Genomic DNA, 18,497 nt, shown 5'->3' on the forward strand with positions numbered 1-18,497 from the left:
CTGATCACAGGTTTTTGGGCGATCTGAACGATATCCGGAGTAATCCTAACCCCAACAAAGGTAGCTGTAGTTACTCACCGGCTATCTGGAAAGATAACATGTTTGGTACACATTATTTGAGTCTTAGATTTAATCATTAAATACCGCAACTCCTTTCCAAATATAGAAGCCATGGCTTCAATTTCCTTCATTGCTCCCTCAGGTTTAGGTGTTAATACCGCAATATCGTCCACGTAGGGTAATACTTTGGTACTGAACCCCTGGGTTGTCACTGGTATAAATGCTTGGTTCTCAATTATCGATTGAATAGGCGGATCAATATGTAGGGCAAATAGGATTGCATATAGAACCTATACATTGCTTTAATTGCAGTGACGACCCAGGGGCCAAACCCCTAAGATACCAAAACTCCCCACAAGTACTCCCATGATACTCGATCGAATGCTTTTTCCACATCCAAGAGGTTCATAGCCAAATAACCATTAGTCTCCCCAGTAATATCAAACAGGGCCAGGGCTCATCTTACATGGTCAGTTGTGTCTCTACCGGGTACAAAGCTGTGTTGCCAGGGTGACCCCCTGGAGGCCCCCTGGAGGCGATTCAACAAGATTTTAAAATATATTTTTGCAACCGCATTTATTAGCGAGATGGGCCTGTATGAGGTAGACTTATCCAGTGGTTTATCTTTCTTGGGGAAAATGATGATTTTAGTACCCTTCCAAGAGTCTGGTGGGTTTCCAGTATAGTGTACCCCCAAAACAAATCCCAGAGCAAGGGAGCTAGCTCTTCTTGAAAATTTTCATGAAATTCTGATGAAATCTTGTCGGGGCCAGCTGCCTTGCCTGAGGCCAACTGCTGTATCGCTGTTTCTGTCTCCTCAAATGTAAATTCAGACTCCAGCTTCTCACTCACATCCTCCCCAGCCTCATGTATTCTTTACTGGCCCTCACAAATGCATCTCTGTGGGAGCCTTGTTTCTCTTCTGTATAAAGATCTTGATAGAATTTATGGAACACACCTACTATATCCCCCGGATCTGTATATATGGTCCCCCCACTTGGTATTGAGGATATCTGGCTCGTCACTGTTTTTTGTCTTGTCTTTAAGGCGAGCAGTTTTCCAACTGTTTCCCCATACTCATAGCTCTCCGCCCTGTGAGTCTGATAACCTGATGCAGCCTTTTGAGAGTAGTAAGAACCTATCTCAGCTTTAGTCAAAGTGATGTCTAGTTGTGAGAAGTTGGCCTGGCATATGCTGTCCACTAGTTATAGTGGGCACCTTGTACCAGTCCTAATAACCCCTTAAAGGTGATAGGTTAAAGACACCCTTAATTGAAAGCTATCCTAGTGGTAGCTATGGAGAGCAGCCTTCAGGCTAAGTCTTGTAGGAATGTAAAGCAGTTTGTTTTACCAGTCTATAATCTCTTGAATAACCAAATGAAAGGAGAACCACACCGGGTATATATAAAATATACATATTTATTCTAAACACACCCTACTAGTCTCTTTATGAGGCTAGAGGTAAAAGCGCATATGTTACACTTAATAACACACAGTGAACTAGCACAATATACTTTGAGCCCTAGGGGCGGACCAAACCATATATTAAGAAAGTGGTATAAGAACCACAACTTGACTAGACACAAGGCCTATAGCCTTTAGAATCGCTGACCCACCAGGAACCACCCAAGGTAGTGACCCACGGGGACGCGTGCAGTGTAAGAACACAGCCGTGAGACGCCGTTAGCTTCTATGTAAATTTAAAGATTAAGGACACTTAGAAGAAAAGTTTGAGCAAACCCCTTTAGACTTAAGGGGATCTGGAGCCAAGAGCCAGTGGAGCACCAGAGTATTTGAGTTACCTCACCCAGGGAAACCGGATGCATAGGTGTCTGTTGGTGGCGGGAATCGTTCTCGTTTTCAATGGCGATCTGCTGCAAAGTGCTGCTGCCGTCAAAGTGGAAAGTGTCCAGTAAATGTAAAATTGTAAATTGATACTTGTATAGCGCACTACTCACCAGCAAGGGTCTCAAGGGGCTTGTACGAATACCGCTGTGGAACCCATCCTGGCTTTCCCTATGAGGCGTCCACTCCTGGGCACCCCCAAGGTGTAGGCCAGGCATCCTTAGCGTTGTGGGGGCCGTTGTGGAGATTAAGCAAGCTATTGCCCAGAGTTGCAGAGTGGGACTCCATGATTGGAATAGGCACCGAGGCGAGAATTATCAGGTCTGTGGAATTTTGAGCCCAAGACCCGCCGAGGCGGGAAATTGAACCCTGGTCCCGGGCTAGACCTCTGCATCAGGGTCTGCCGCTCTAATCTAATCCGGTGTGATCCAAGCCTGGATCGAAGATGAGAAGAACCTGAAAGCAAAGGGGACAGAGTCTGGGTCACTTGCCAGTGACCAGGGGCACGATAGTCAAATGCCCACTGATGGCTGGTGATTTCAGGTTGAAGAGGTGAAGCTTGACTCTGCAGCCACGGGAACCAGGATGCGTCAACGACATCCAGGAGTTGGATTCGAGCTGTTCCACAAAGGATGTCCAGTGCTCCAGCGTCAGTGACCAGATTTGACTCAACAAGAAGCCTTGGCAACAGCAACCCACGCAGAAAGTGAAGAAATACTTCAGTGAGGACCAACAAGGTCTCAGGGACTCACCAAGTTGTGGAGGGACAGGGCACGTCTGGAGCAACCACATAAACCCACGAAAAGTCAAAGTTGCATTCAAGGACCCACCAGTCAACTGACCAGGGATTGCAAAGGTACCTCAAGCTGAAATGCAAAGAGCGGGCTCACGGAACACTCGTGGAGTGTAGGCCCGCAATCTTGGGTGCAAAAGGTGCTCGGGTCTGGGATACAAGTAACCCAATGCCCAGCCTCTAGATTTTTCGGGAAGCTGATGCACTTGCAAATGTGCACAGTGTCAAGAGGTTCTGGTTCCATGGTACTCACGAGGGCTACAGATCTCAGCTTTGCTGGGGACTTGCTTTGGTTTCGGGGAAGTCTGGAAATCCACCTCTGGTGATGCAAAGTCTTCGGCATCCGGCGGGAGCTTCGGAGATGCAGACTGGTCAGATGCATCTTTGGTGCCTGCCAAGCAGGGGAGTAACTCCTTTACGCCAAGGGAGATTCTTCAGTCATCTATTCATGTAGATCGTCGAAGTTCCAGGATATCTGTAGCAGTGTTTCATCCAGGTGTAATCTAAAGTCCTGTAGTCAGGGGTTCCTTTCTTATACCCAAGGAAGAGGTTGGACTTACTCTGGGGACCCACCTATGGGAGGGTTTGGAAAAAGGGGTGGCTACACTCATTTCCTTTGTCCAGTTTTGCACCAGAGCAGGGCTGGTAGCCCCTGCAACCGGTTTGAACTGGGCTTTGCACAGGGACACCAAATCCGCCCCCAGTGCAGACTTCAAAGCACTCTTAGAGTGCACCCACCCAGCCCCAATCCACTAAGGGCTGTCTCGGAGTTGGTTACACCTCCCTGTGACAGGAAACCTAATGTCAAGGCCTCTGCTACCGGAGTTTTGTCCAGCAGCAGGAGGCCAGGCTCGTGTCTGTGACTGCAGCATCCATTTTGTGATGCCAGGGCTCTTTAAAGTTGGTACCGGGTAGACCGGTGTGTACATGTCTCTCCCTCTAGAAGGGTGGAATTCTACCCCCGCCGCCAGGACTGGCGGGGGGGGTAGGATTCCAAGGTGTTTGACACTAAACACGACATCTTTCCATGCAGCCATAACAAAGTTAGCATTTACTGCGAGGTTATAATGCACTAAAGAGTATATGGTCTGGCTGCATCACAGAACAGCCCCAGAGAATAGATTCTGAAGGGTGCAGAGGGGCCCTGCTCATGCATGGGCATCCTCTCACATGAAACCAAGCACCCTAAGGCCAGCCATAGGGGTGACTGATAGGTTTCTATGTGCAGTGATTTAAGGTACACATAGGTAACCTTTATCTTAGTAAGGGGTCATGCACCACCTTACCCAGGCTGCAGTATCGGCCCTGTGGTGTCATTTTGAAAGGCTTTCCAGGATTTGGCATAATACATGCTGCAGCCCCTGGTAGGCCTCTGGGGTACCTATGCCCTTTGTACCTAAGGTACCAAATACTAGGGACTCACAAGTGTACCCTAGTAACCAAACTGGAGTGTACCTAGAGTACTTGCAATCAACTTAGAGAGTTAAAAGCTAGTCTGGGGTCATGGATATCAGGGCCCCAGCCAGACTAAAGTCGAGAAACTGTGAAACATCAGCAAAAATGTAGGTGTAACCATGAGAGCAGATCCTACTCTCCCACACTAGTTGAGTTGTGGCTGCCTCCATCATCCGCACTATCTTACCCAGGTGCTCTTTCTCCAAATCCCGAAGCTTAGCGCTCAATTGCTTAATCTTCTTCTCCTGTTGTTGTCTTTTATTAGATACAAAGCTTACCATCTCCCCCCTTACTCCGGCCTTAAACGCATCGCAAACCATGTTGCCTGAGGTGCTATATCGATTCATATTGAAAAAAATCTGTGATTCAGGTTCTAAAATGGCAAACATATTCTTGATGCATCAGCAATTTCCAATCAAACGTCCATTGTGATTGGCACATATGAATTTGCGGCAATCTTAGCCCTAGAGTCAAGGGATCATGATCAGACATTAATTTTGGTAGTGTTTCTATTTCTGCCCCTCCTAAAGTCTACTTCGAGATGAAAAAGTAATCCAGCTTGACATATTTCTGGTGAGGGTGAGAAAACTATGTATATCCTGGATCAGAGGGAAACTTGGATTCCCATACGTCTATTACCTGTGGCTTTTAATTAATGATGTTAACGCTCTATAAACTTTGGGCTTCCTTCCTTGATACCTATTAGGCTTCACACCGCCTACTCCTAAATGTATATTAAGATCCCCGTACATAATTAGAGGGGTAGGCCAAGCCGCCAGCTCCATTTCCAGATCTTCGAATATCTTAGGCTCATCTTGGTTTGAGCCATACACCGTTGCTATTGTTATTCCAAGTTCTAGCTGCACCAAAGCCCATCTCCCTCCTGCATCACCCAATGTCCGCCTAGCTGGTCCTATGTGATTCTTGGCTAGGATGGCCACCCCTCTAATATTAGAAGTTTGGGTAGAACAGGCCATTAAAGAATAGCGCTTTCCCATGGTATATCTGTTTCTTGGAGAGCGACAATGTCGGAGTTGTTAGATTTCAACATTTCCATGGTCCAATTTTGTTTATTCCTATCCCCTAGACCCCCTATATTAAACAAACAGTTGTCATCTTACCCATTTAGACTAATGTTTTGTCCATTTTTTTTGCCCTTTCCTCCTTTGACCCAGGTAAAAAACCCAGGGAGAAACAATTTACTCCCAGTTCTGTAGTTATTTTTAGGCTTTTAGTGTTGTGTTTGAAGATTTTTCATCAATTATCTCTCTGAATTTTGTCACCCCGTTTTTTCCCCACCACCCAAAACCCCTTGACCCCCCAGACTGTCTCTCCCCCCTCCCCCCAATCCCACCCCTATATCTCGCCCCTGTCCCCCTCCCTCTCTCCCATCTTCGGGAAGTACCCAGACCGCACATCGGTCTATTTGGGAGATGGAGAGCGGTTTGCCAACACCGTGAATTACTTATACACACCATGCTATCCTTATAGGGGATAACCTTACCAATGTGGATATACTTTAAAAGAGGCCAATAGGAAGAGGAAGTTAGGAAAGGCTATCTTTCTGATAAAAATCAGAAACCTAATGTGCCAGACAAAAAGATGGCTATCCCGATATCTCCCTTCCCCTCTTCAAATCACTCCTCTCTCAAGTCCAATAGAGTGCTAAGGCTTCAACCCAACCAGAAACTTTTGAGCCTTTATTTCATATGTAAAAAACTTTGTTGAGCCTTGCCAAACTACTTTCAGGGAGTCAGGATTATTCAAAAAAGCTTTTACGCCTTTGTCCTGAAAGGATTTTATCAGCTGGCATAAACGCTACCTCCTCCCAACGGTGACATGACAAAAATACGGTCTTATGAAAAAAGAAACCTTATCAACACTTCTCCTGGCCTCTGGCCTGGCTTCTCAAACACACCTGTCTCAGGAGAAAGTTGCCGAAAAAAAATAAGATGGTCCTTGGCTTTGACCCTTCCCGAGCTAGATTTCTCCGATTAATAGGTGTCCTATGTACTCACTGGACCTCTTGTTGCCAGTTACAATCCTTAAGTTCCGGGAAGGCCCATTGAAAAAGATCTAGCACATAAGTCCGAATATCTGATCCCTCCTTCCCTTCAGGAACCCCCAAGACCCTCAAATTATTACGCCGCTGGCGATTCTCACTTTCCTCCAATTTCCATTAGATATCAGTGAGCCGTTCCTCTTGTTCCTTGGATTGTGTAAGCTTTTCGGTTACCTCCGTCTCAACGTTACTGACTCTAGTTTTGAGCTCCGTAAAACGTTCACCTATAGTTTTACATTATTTTGTCAGCTTCCTTACTGCACCCTGGATTTACCGTGCCGCACTCTGGGCTTTGCGGGCATCTGCTCATGTCTCATCTTGGTGCTGCATTATTGTCTGCAGGACAGTTTCCAATGTCTGTGCTTGCAAGCAAGAGGTGTCCCTGGGTGCTAAGTTTTGGGCTATTTTAATCGAATCAGTTAATAAGTAATCCCATTTTAGACTAGTATGTAGCCCAATTTTCTTACCCCCAACCCAACAGGCAGTCATAAAGAGTCTCCTGCTTTCTCCAAGTTGCTTTCATTTTCATTTTCGCATGATATGATTGAGGATCCAGAGTCATTACCCGACCACTCAGGGCCATCAGACAAAGAGTAAAAGCAGTCATTGGGGTCTATTTCTACCTCATTGTTTACAGGCAATGCCCCTTGCCCCTGGATTTGGGAGTGTGGCTGTTCCTTAGGACTCCCTGGTACAACTGATACAGCTGTCTCTGTCTCTATTGTTACTGGCCTGGTGCCTATTGCAGCCTCAATTATCTCCCCTTCACTGATTGTCTGTTTTCCCTAATTTTCCCTATTTTGTTCTGGAGATCTCCTACTGTGCCTCAGTTCATCTTCCTTTACGCCCTTAGATACATTGACTTGTTGTGTTGGCTCAGTACTTACGATATATCTCCCTGCAGGTGACTCCTCAGCCAGGCCATCCTCTCTGGCCGCAACTGAGTCATTCCCCGGTCTTGATTTGTGAAGGAGAACCTCCTCCTCGGCAGCACCTGCCCCCGTAGCGATACTCACAGACTGCCACTGGAGGCACACAGCATTTTGAGCACTGAGCCCCCCAGCACACAACATCCAAACGAGGTCCCGCCCTTTCCCCTTACTGGAGCTGTCTCTCTCTCCTTCACTAATACTGGCTTTGCTGTGTGGGGCGTCCGCCTGCCCCCCTGTTTTCCCTCGGAGCCTGCAGGGTCCGCCATCAAGGGCACACCCGACCTTCCCTTTGCCGAGTTGGCAACTTTAGGGGCCATCTGAGCGGTGGCTCTTCGCCGGCAGCGCCGGCAACCAGCAGAAGCAAGAACTCACTCCACCAGCAACCTTAGTGCCGCAATGTATTCCTGCGGCTGATTTTCCCCAGGGCCGCCGTTGCATTCTGAACAGGTATCCGCACCAGTGTCAGAGGTCCTAGTGTCAAAGGACATTAGGCAGGTAAGTGCCGTTATTTTTCTCCTTTTAGTTCGTCTCCCCACTCGGTCAAAGACTTATTTCATGGTGCTCATATGGCAAGTCCGCTCCTATGGCCTCAAGCTGCCGCCACCTTGCTTCCGATCTCCTTCCCCCTTAATTACATTCCATTGCTCTTTTGCCCACCATGACACTTCAGCTTGGACCAGCCATATGCAATTCAATCTCGACCCTCCTTCAATAGAAACAGTTCAGCCCAGACTGCCAGGTCGGGTTCTTCCTAAATTGGAACACAAGCAACCCAAGACTGGTTTTGCTATGATTGGGGCTCATCAGTGGATAGTAGCTTGGTTCTAGTGGAAATGTTCACATGGGACACACATCTGGGCCTAGGCTTACCACTTAGGGCAGTTCATCAACATTCAAAGGTGATGGGAAGAATGCTTACAATAAGTCTAACCACTAGCAATCTCTCATGACCGCGCTACACGCAATGATTAGCCTTAGATTACTTGTGCTTGGACTTAGGGAAGGCCTGGTGAGCAAAATAATGATGCTTTGCAACGTTACTCCGAGCAATTGCAAATGGTTAGACTCATTGCAAGAATTCCTTCACTGATCTTTTGTGTGTTTGTTGTCCAGTAAAAAGCAGCTCTTTCATGAGTGTCTTTAACCCTGTATATATTGCCCTCTGGGGCAAAAAAGCAAATGTTTGAATCTGCATAAATGACAGGATTGTAAACAGCTGTGGTATGCGTAGGCTTAAGTTCCTTCAGCAAACACCATATGAAAGTATTCCAGTTGAGGATTTTGTTTTTTAGTGTGAAGAAGCTTGGCGTTTGGAGGGTTAAGCTTTAGACAATTGGGGGACATCCATCCTTTTTTAAAACGTGCCCTCTGCCAATCTGGAATATAAAAGGTCACGTCTATGGTGGTGAACGCTACATATATATCTAATAGAGCCTGTGATCTGACAGTAGCTCTGCATAGCTGGCAAGTTTCCCAGGTCCAACGTGATGTGCTACTCCAGTGAATAAAAAATCCTCGAATTCTGCGACTTGTAGTTCTGTTTTATCATGGAATAAAAATGTCCTTAAATGAAAAGAAAAATCTCAAACTGGAGCTGCCCATCACGCATTGACTTGGGAAACTTGGCAGAGTGGCTCTGTCTACCAATCTTAGCAGGAAAATTAACGCCTACTATTAGTACTATTATTAAAATGCATGTTTTGAATGTGATGTTAGTTTCTTAACACAAACAGGAAAAATTCACAAACATTTGACTCTGTTTAGAAGATCAATGCATCTCATTAGGACAAGGGTAAACAGCCATTGTGATAGCTCATTCAGTATGTCTACCACTGTTCCTTGTATAAAGATGCCAGTTCCTTTCTTGCAGATATATTTTGTTAAATGTCCCAACTTCATGGAACATTGTTTTCTTGTAAAAATGAGGAGCAAAAAAACTGGAGATTTAACTGCCATTTTTTTGTTTTGTTTTATCTCTATAGTTCTAACACAACAGAGGTATGGTTTAGGGTAAGAGAGGTTGAGATGGGCATGTTGGTGTTAAAGTTCACCTGTGTTAAGGTAACTATCATGGTATAGTGTTTGTAACTGAAAATACCACTAATGAAATCAACACTTCCCAAGTATTACTTGTAAAACTAAATACTTCAAAAACATAACACTTCTCAAAGTGATGGTCCCCTTAATGTATTCTGAAAATGAGAAAGGGTTGAAATGTTAAAGCTTATGGATTTAGTCTGTAAGGTGAAGGGTGCAATGGGTAAGTGAATGGGGTTAAGAATATGAGGTTATGGCTATAAGGATAAGTGTTTGAATTAAGGACTAGGCATTATAGGTATGGTGTTATGAGTTAAGGGTTGGGGTATAGGGTTATGCGTTCGTAGTTAAGAGTTAGGGTGTAAAACCCCTACGAATATTTGTTGTCTCACAATTGGAAATGTTGTTAATTTTAAATGTGTTCATGATTTGTACAGTTACTTTTAGTCTATCTGTAACAAATTAAAAAAATTAAGTGGCTATTTTCACAGTAACTCTACGCCTAATATGTTTCAATGGAACAAGCTGCAATTTTGAAGTGATGCAATTAGAAGTGTTAAAATTGAGCCAATACTACTTCTCAGTACTAGTCACAACTGTAATTTATACCCACTGCCTTGCAACTGGTGGAAACTCCACTGATGAACTCTTTATTTCCTCCAGTATGGATCTCCATATAAGCCAGCCAATTGCATTAACTGTTTCCATATGCTCAATCTCCCACAAGATATCTGGTTTCTGGGCCTGCTGTCTTATGTGCCCCTCTCTAGGAATGTTTTTTATGTTTAGCTAGACTGCATTTACTGTTAACTTTAAGTGAAGGCACCCAACAAAATCATTTTCCTTCGGAAAATCTGGTCTAAATTCAGCTTAAGTCAGAAAACCAGGCATCCACTCGGTTGAGCAACACAACTTAGTAGTTTCTGCACTGCTGCATTGATATATTGTTAAAAGGGCACTATTATATATCCTGGTGGTATACAAGAAATCATAAGCATTAAGCATGAAGCAGCACAAGCCCCTTCTATGCTGCTTTGGCAATGAAATTGAGAGGCGCTTTATGGATGCTGTTCTCTGTGGTTTTTTTTACCAGTGCACCTTTGCCAACTATTGAGATCAACCAGGACATTTGGCTTATGAAGCTAAGTGAACACTCCGTGATTTCAAGAAAGGTGTAAAGGTTTTAATCGATCTGTAAGCATAAGAGAAGTTTGATTTGGACCACTCTCTGTTACCTAAACACATTTGTAAGGTTTTGTCTTGTTTGGTATCATTTGTTGGTGGTTCCCTGAGGCTTCAACCTTATCTTGTCTTGTGGAATAACTAGCTTTAAATGTGCAGACCATGGATCAATAGACGACAAATTGAAGGGACAAATCACACAGTACTGAGAACAAAGAAGATTTGTTGATTGTCCTGTGTGAGCCCTAGGTGGGCTTCTTTTGTGTTGGTGTCTGCACTCACCTTTTATGTCCCTTTGCTAAATTGCATAGAATAGTCTTGTGTTTTTTCTATTTATTTTTGTTTTTTAGTTTTGTGATTGTAGAGTGCTAGTTGTGAAGTCACATTATAAATTATATAAATACACACAAATGCACTTTGCAATGAAAATGTTGTCTACTTATTAAAAGTCTCATATTTTGATAGCAAAGGCCACCTCATGCTTGCAATTGTTAACTAGTTTGGCAAATGAGCTATTCGGAGTACATCCTGTCTAAATAGTGTGATGTTTAAATGGTTAAGTTATTTACAAACATAATAAAACCAATATAATTACATATGTATTTGTTGTGAACTTTTTTTCAGTTCTCCTTTGTGTTGATCCATGCCTTTACCTTTTGTAGGTCATGATGGAATTGTTACTCTTTTAAAACATTATAAGAGGCCCCAGGACGAATCCCCGTGTAATGAGTACTCTCAACCTGGAGGAGGTAGGCACAATGTTCAATCACATAGACTTTAATAGGAAAAATGAGCTGTGCAGTAACCAGTAAGATTTAGAAAAAGGCATTGAAGGGCTGTGAAAGTGTCTTAAAATATATTGAATGTAAATATTTTAGATGGAGGTTTAAATTGCATGTTTTACTTTCAAAACTCATTGGGCCATATTAGCAAGAAGCTCGTGAAAATTATTGCCGTTTTAGCAGCAGGAAATTGCCGCTAAAGCGGCGATAATGGGCTTAATAATCGCTATAGAATTCCAATAGAAGCCCAGGTTAGATGTGCAGGACATCTAACCTGGGCTTCTATTGGAATTCAAAATCGCATATTATCAAGCCAATTGTCGCTGCTTTAGCGGCAGTTTCCTGCCACTAAAACGGCGATAATTCTAGCAAGCTTCTTGCTAATATGCCCCATTGTATTTAAAGAAGAAAGTTGTAGCAAATAGTCTATCTTCTCTAATTTGGAGCATGTTATCACAGCAAATTATATATGTTTCTGAATCCATAGTAATATGCAAACATTGAGTGTGTTTTAACAGCATTTTATAGCATATATTGCCTTTTCTTTGTGCTATTCCTGGATTGGTCACCTTTTTCCTGACCTAAGTGTTGTTTGTATCAGGACTCTGTACACCATGACTTTTTCGTTCAATAGCACAGTGCATGCACTCTGCCCCTAAAATAGCACTTAAAAAATTAGTTTGCACCAGTTAGCTTATTTACATTTCCCGTGAGATCAATTTAGAAGGCTAGGAAAATGCACCAAAGGCATGGAAACTAAATGTTATATGTGGGTTGCAGTCTATTTGAAAAAAACATGTACCTGTTAGGAGCACCATTGTGCTGGGATACAGTTTAAAACTACTTCAGTGACAAATGAAAGGGAAAAATGCCTTTTTCGATGTACCAAAATCCATTTTTACATATAAGATAAGTTACACCGAAAGTGCACATTGGTAGCTACAGGGCTGGGTTCACAATATATATATTAATGTTTCATACAAAATTGAGACTTTGATATTAGCATGCCTTCGCAGTAAAATTACCTATAAGCTGTTCTCAATATGTGTGTGTATGTGCCTTTGCGTGTGTGATATATATATATATATATATATATATATATATATATATATATATATATATATATATATATATATATATATATATATATATATATATATATATATATATATATATATATATATATATATATATATATGCATATATATTATACACACACACACACACACACAAATACATCTGTACATACTGGTGACCGCCAGTAGATCCTGTATATGAGCAGGTAGTTATATTTAGGATGTAGTATTGTAGTATCCATAGGAAGAGCATTTTTTCATTTGACAATAACTTTGGTGTTGTTTAAATGTGCAAAACTAGTCAGCAGTCAATTCAGCTGTAGTCTCAAAAGTATCAGGGTGATCTATCCAGTCGGGGCCAAGAAAAGGGTCCCAAAATGTGTTTTCCCCATGGTAATTTCCATAGGAATCTTTAGACCTGGCTCCAGCCCGAACTGCTGAACAGAATTTCACCAAATTTGGCAGAAATGTAGTTGTAGAGTTAATTATAGAAATTTCTAGTTGTATATATCGGGACACGGAGGATCAGTGACCCCTCCCAATCTAGTGCTGAGATCGGATTGGCTGACAATATTTCAAACCAGAAAGTGTTGGCAGTCATCTTGTAACTTGACTTGAACTGAGTCACAAAAAAACATAAACAAAAAAGAAAAGTGTCTGGATTGAAATACCCTGACCCCTAGGCCTCTTGGGGGTGTCCCACGGGGACTTCGCAGGGGCAAAAAAAGCCTTTTTAAAAAAGATTCTGATGGGATTCACGGCTCCTACCGAAAGTTTTAAAAGGAAACGAAGCACGGGCTCCCGCGCTCTGTTACTAATCGGCCCCCTGGTGGGTCAGGTCCCAGGGGCATTTCAATAAAGGAGGGGGTCTGCAGAAGCCTTGGACTTGTTGATGCCCCAAGAACCACCACCTCCCTGGGGATTATTTAACAAATGCACGGCATGGCCCCCCTCCTGGAGCTACTCAGCACGAAAAGGGAGGAGAGGGTCAAAATGTTTAGACTCTACCACCCCAGACCCCCAAGGACCTCAAATGTACACAGAAGAGGGGATTATAGAGTAAGGCAAAAAAACAAAAACAATTTCTAATAAGGCAAGTTGCTCAATTTGGAAAAACTGCCCTCACTCACATACCGAAGTATGTGACATGCTTCATCATCGGGCCTGCTTACAATACGCCCTGGTGTACCCACACTCAGGGCGGAGCATTGGGGAGGGGAAAAATAATAAATTCCACTTAAGAAGACGTACAACCAAATAAGTTCAACACATACAACACATAACATAAATGTGGTGTGAGCCGTGCAAACACCCAGTGACAGAAACTGATAGTGTGACTAATGGTGCAGTACAAAGGGAGTGATTAAAAATGATTAAGGGTGCCAACCAAAAAAGTCTCTTTATTACATGTCCCTTGGTACCCCTATCAGGATTAAAAGTGAAAAAAGAGGATGGGAAATGCCTTAATGAGATAGTAACGTATCTCAAGACTTCCCTCCTACCACTGCTCGAGTCAACATGTTTCGACCGCTTGGAATGTGCCTATACGGATCACCCCGGTCTTCTTCAGGACTGTCGCAATCAGTGCCACTCTTGGTCCTCCCATAATTCAGTCGATGGACCCCAAGATTAGAGTAGGTCGGATTAGATCCGTACTCTTCCAAAGTTATGTGTGGAGACTGATCCCAGTCATGCGGGAATACATTCACTGTGGGAGAATAAACAGAAAGGCACCAGTTGTCTTAATAGCTCTCTGTCTATTCATCTCTACATATCAAGTCTCCTATGAATTGATGTTTATGTGATGAACAAATATACCTAGCCAAGCAGTGTCACTGCGCCTGCTAGTGCTTCCTCCCCCAATTGTGGATGAAGCCCCATGGTTATATGAGGCTAAACAACCTTATACTTATGTGTCCATAGCAACGAGATTTCCTATAACACTGACATCATATGCATTCACAACCACTATACACACCCCCACATGTCTATGAATTGGCCTGAACACTCAACTCATGTCTCTAAGGCATATTGCCTACCAAAATCCTCGTATGTACGTTAATTTCTCTTTCTTTTATTTTATTTCCTTTTTATTTTATCTCTGCACACTCACTGAGTTTATGAAATCAATAAACCCGAACTGGTGTCCGGCAGTAGGGTCCCCAGAGAACACAACCTGAAAGATAGTAATGCGGAAGGCGATGATTATCAGCAACTCTCCCGCGCATTAGGGATCAACAAAGGGCTACCGCGTAACCAGATGTCCCCATTCTGATCACGCACGTGCAGCCTCTTATGTGAGTTAATGCCCGTACTAAACACCCCAGACCCCTCCTTACTGTTCCGAAGGTGCACCCTTCCTGAATGTCTGCAGTCCGTGACACCACGCAGATGGTAGGCGCGGCGCCATTGAGACGTTTAAACCGGCAGCAACCCAGAGCGTCTCACGTGATCCCACCGTAACCCCAGCGTCAACATCATAACGTCGGGCGCTAGGAGCGTAGGACGTGTGTGTGATGTTTGGGAAATGTAGTTTCCAAAGTCCCTCTAGGTCTATCTAGCCCGTTCCATATGCATATCGGCGTGTAAAGGGGTGCAGTCGCATTTTGCTGGTGAATTCGTTTAACACCTCCCCAGACCGGAGACCTCCAATGAGGTTAAATAATCAAAGTCAATAGTATGATTGTAAATGATGTACAAGCATGCAGGATAAATAGAGGAAACACTATCTCTTCCTAAGTCAGCTGCAAACCACGAAGACAAAGATAGAGAAGCCCCTCTAGTACCATAAGTCCTGTCTATTGTCTGCCTAATGCTTGCCACAGAATATCGTCATTTAGTCCCACCAAGTGGCTCCTCAACCCCTCCTGGAGATAACATGACCCAGGGGAAAGCCACCACCCAGGTCCGACTCCTCCTATGTCCCGGTATGCCTAAACCAGAGCAAATTGTGCCACGCTACTAGCAAGGGAGAGCTGAAAAATAGACTTGCTTGGTAGAAGAAAGGCACAATTGCGTTTACAGAGAGAGAGCTGCAAGTTAGCAGCTCCCTCTCTGTAAAAATGATGCTAGCTCCCGCAGGAGGCAGGGAGCCTGCAGGGGCTTTAAGGCTCCTCCCATGGTCCCCAACAAAACCAACTGAGTGCCCTGGGTGGGGCCAGGGCACCCAGAAGAGCGGCTGAGCTCCGGGGGATGAGGTCTTCAGGGTTGAAATCGGCCCCGGAGGGGGGTATCGCTGCCCCCCACCCTTTAATTTGTTTTTTTAAAGGAAGCAAAACAGGCAGGGCCCAGGGGAGTGAGGTCCCCAAAGCCAAAATCAGCCTGGGGTGGGGTGTCCCAAACACACACTCACAGATACCCTCACACCCACTCAGTCCCCCACTTACAGACTCACTTAGAAAGCCACAGACCCACTCACAAACACATACCTCTACTCACACACCCACTCATCGACCTATACAGTCACTCACACACCCACTTTCCAAGGGTACAGTTAGGAAATAAAATGTAAAAACTTTCGAAATTCACTAAAAAACCAAAGGTTACAAAGATGTTATAGTTTGGAAATAACAATAATTTTTTTTAGAAATTCACTGAAAAAAGCAAAAGGTTACAGGAACTTTATAGTTAGGAAATATTTTTAAAAAACCCTAGAAATTGGGTTAAACTTCTGGCGATGATGCAGGCCCTCAGATTATGCCATGTAATTTCGGGCCTGGTGTACCAAGATCAAACGGGGTCCTTGCTGGATCAGGTGACCCGACAGAACCTACGGTGGACTTACAACTGGCTTATGGCGGTACAGGAACGAGAGGACCCACATATGTTTCTCTCTTTAGATGCAGAAAAAGCTTTTGACGCTGTCCACTGGCCCTTTTTAGAAGCGATCCTGGTCAAATTCGGCAACAGCCCGAAATTCAGACACTGGGTGGGACTCCTATATACGGACCCACATGCTCGAATGAAAGTGAATTGGCTTTTGTCTGAGGACTTCCCCATCAGAAGGAGAACCAGACAGGGGTGTCCTCTGTCCCTCCTGCTATTCACCCTCACCATTGAAATTGCGGCCTGTGAGATGAGACAGACAAAGAAGATACGGGGTTCCAAATTACGCAGAAGGACCTAGAGGAAGAAAAGATTTCGCTATACGCGGACGATATCCTTTTGTATGTTACTCAACTGGAAAGCATGATCCCCACGCTATTCAGGCTCCTAGGCAAATATGCCACCTTTTCGGGTATAGGATTAATTGACACAAGTTAGTTCTGTATAGCCCACGACCTGAGGTAATATGGCCCCATCTCCCAGGGGCTCTCCTGGTTACACAGACGGGGTTCACTTACCTGAGGATCTATACAACCATAGACAGACATCTCTTCTACCAAAAAAACATTCAGCGTATCATGACGAATTTTACACAAGACGCTCTACGTTGGAAAACGCTCCCCCTTACAATACTTGGCCAAGCCGCCATCTATAAAATTATAACGCGGCCTCGCTTCCTGTACGCCCTCCAAAATGAATACTTCCCTCTCCCTCGACAAACGTTTCAGATGATAGCAGCACAATTATGTTCACTACTATGGCTAGGGAAACAACCAAGGATTGCTTTAAGTACACTGCAGTGTAACCAGTACAATGGGGAGGATATCCCTAGCAGACGTCGAGGCCTACTATTGGGCGGGACATCTAGCGCAGATGAATGAATAGCTACATCGCCCTGGCGGATCATCCCACCTATATATTGGAAAGGGACACCATGGCACATTGATCCTACCTGTTTTATTTATATGTGGGTGTGGGTAGGAGACGCCTCCTGCCGGCCACGCAAATAACCATTGAGATGTGGGATAGGGCGACCAGGACCATAGGATGGGCCCGTAAGCCGCCAAAACAAACGCCGCTATGGAATTGCACCTGGTTGAGGGAACTTTACAAACTCAAGGGCTTTAGGGGCTGGGATGACATTGGGATCTCTACCCTGAGGGACTTGGTGGCAAAGGGGGAACTTAAAACCTTCGGGCTCTGGCGCGGGAGTTCGGGCTGCACCCCTACCCAAATGTTCAAGTACGCCCAATTACAACATGCGTGGAGGGCGGAGAGGTGCTCTCTGGCCCCCTGCCGGAATATGCTCCGCTGGAGTGTCGCTTATTACAAGAACAGATAGCCAACAAGACAGTATCTCTGACGTTCAAAACACTAACCAATAATATACCGGGCAAGCTAGGAAAATTAAGAGAAACATGGGAGCACAACATGGGTGAGATGGACACAATGGATTGGGAGGCTGCCCTGATGCATCATAGGGAGGTAGCAATTAAGTCACGCATCCGTCTCATCCAATACAAAAAATTACACAGGGTATACTTCAACAGGGCATGAATCCACCGAATAGGGCGGGCAAGTGACCCCAATTGTCTGCAATGTGGCCTTCCGCCAGGGGACTTCTACCATATTATCTGGGATTGCCCTGTCATTCACACATACTGGTCACAAATATTGGGAGACTTGAATAAGGTGCTTGAGACTCCACTTTCCCTGGACCCTAGATTTGCATTGTTGGGAATCTCCCACTACATTGACTTGGGTCGCCCACAACATATCTTTGCATTATTGGCATTAGTGGTGGCGAAAAGGGAAGGGGCTCGCTTGTAGGGAGCAGCGCTTCCCCTACAGCTGGATGAATGGTGACGGGATTTGGACCTTTAGATGGTGGCAGAAAGGGTCACATATACAGCCAGAGGGTGCCCCCGAAAGTTCCATAAGGTATGGGGAAAATTGAGGAAATATCATGGAATGGATGGGGGGTTGGACCCTGAATAGAGAAATGTGGGCCTCCTCAACCCTTACCACGTGTAGTGCTGGAGTGCTAGGGGACCCTGGGGGAGGACAGATGGAGAGGGGAGTGGATTCCCAAATATGACACCGGTTGCAGAGTTGTTTCCTCGGTGGGTATATGTCATGGAAATGATGCTATGGGAGGCAGGTGGGGGAGGGAAGGGTATTTGGGTGCGAGAGTGACCATCTGTACCATGTTGGTTGTTTGGTTGAAAAAGCAAATAAAAAAAATTACAGAAACGTTATAGAACCATAGAAATTCAGCAGCTATAGCTATCTAAGCTGACTGTAACTTACGCACCCACAATGCACTGCTTAGAACCTCACAAATTACATCACTCAATACATGGTCAGTGACAAATCTGAGGAAATCTCGAATGACATGGACGCTACTGCACAGTTCAGCATTCCAGTATACCATATTCCACTGTATACA

General features: G+C 44.5%; 1 protein-coding gene across 2 annotated transcripts in view; it reads left to right on the plus strand.

The window, feature by feature from the left end:
• The window catches only part of LOC147747399 (serine/threonine-protein kinase TNNI3K), a 2,862,006-nt gene that overhangs the window by 1,206,924 nt on the left and 1,636,585 nt on the right, over nucleotides 1-18,497 (plus strand). For both annotated transcript variants that reach the window (XM_086953863.1, XM_086953861.1), the window contains one exon: nucleotides 11,028-11,114. In XM_086953863.1, the coding sequence (XP_086809989.1) occupies nucleotides 11,028-11,114 (87 nt within the window). The remainder of the gene's footprint in view (nucleotides 1-11,027; nucleotides 11,115-18,497) is intronic.

Source organism: Lissotriton vulgaris, chromosome 1_1 (genome assembly GCF_964263255.1).
Source record: "Lissotriton vulgaris chromosome 1_1, aLisVul1.2, whole genome shotgun sequence".
Lineage (NCBI taxonomy): Eukaryota > Metazoa > Chordata > Amphibia > Caudata > Salamandridae > Lissotriton > Lissotriton vulgaris.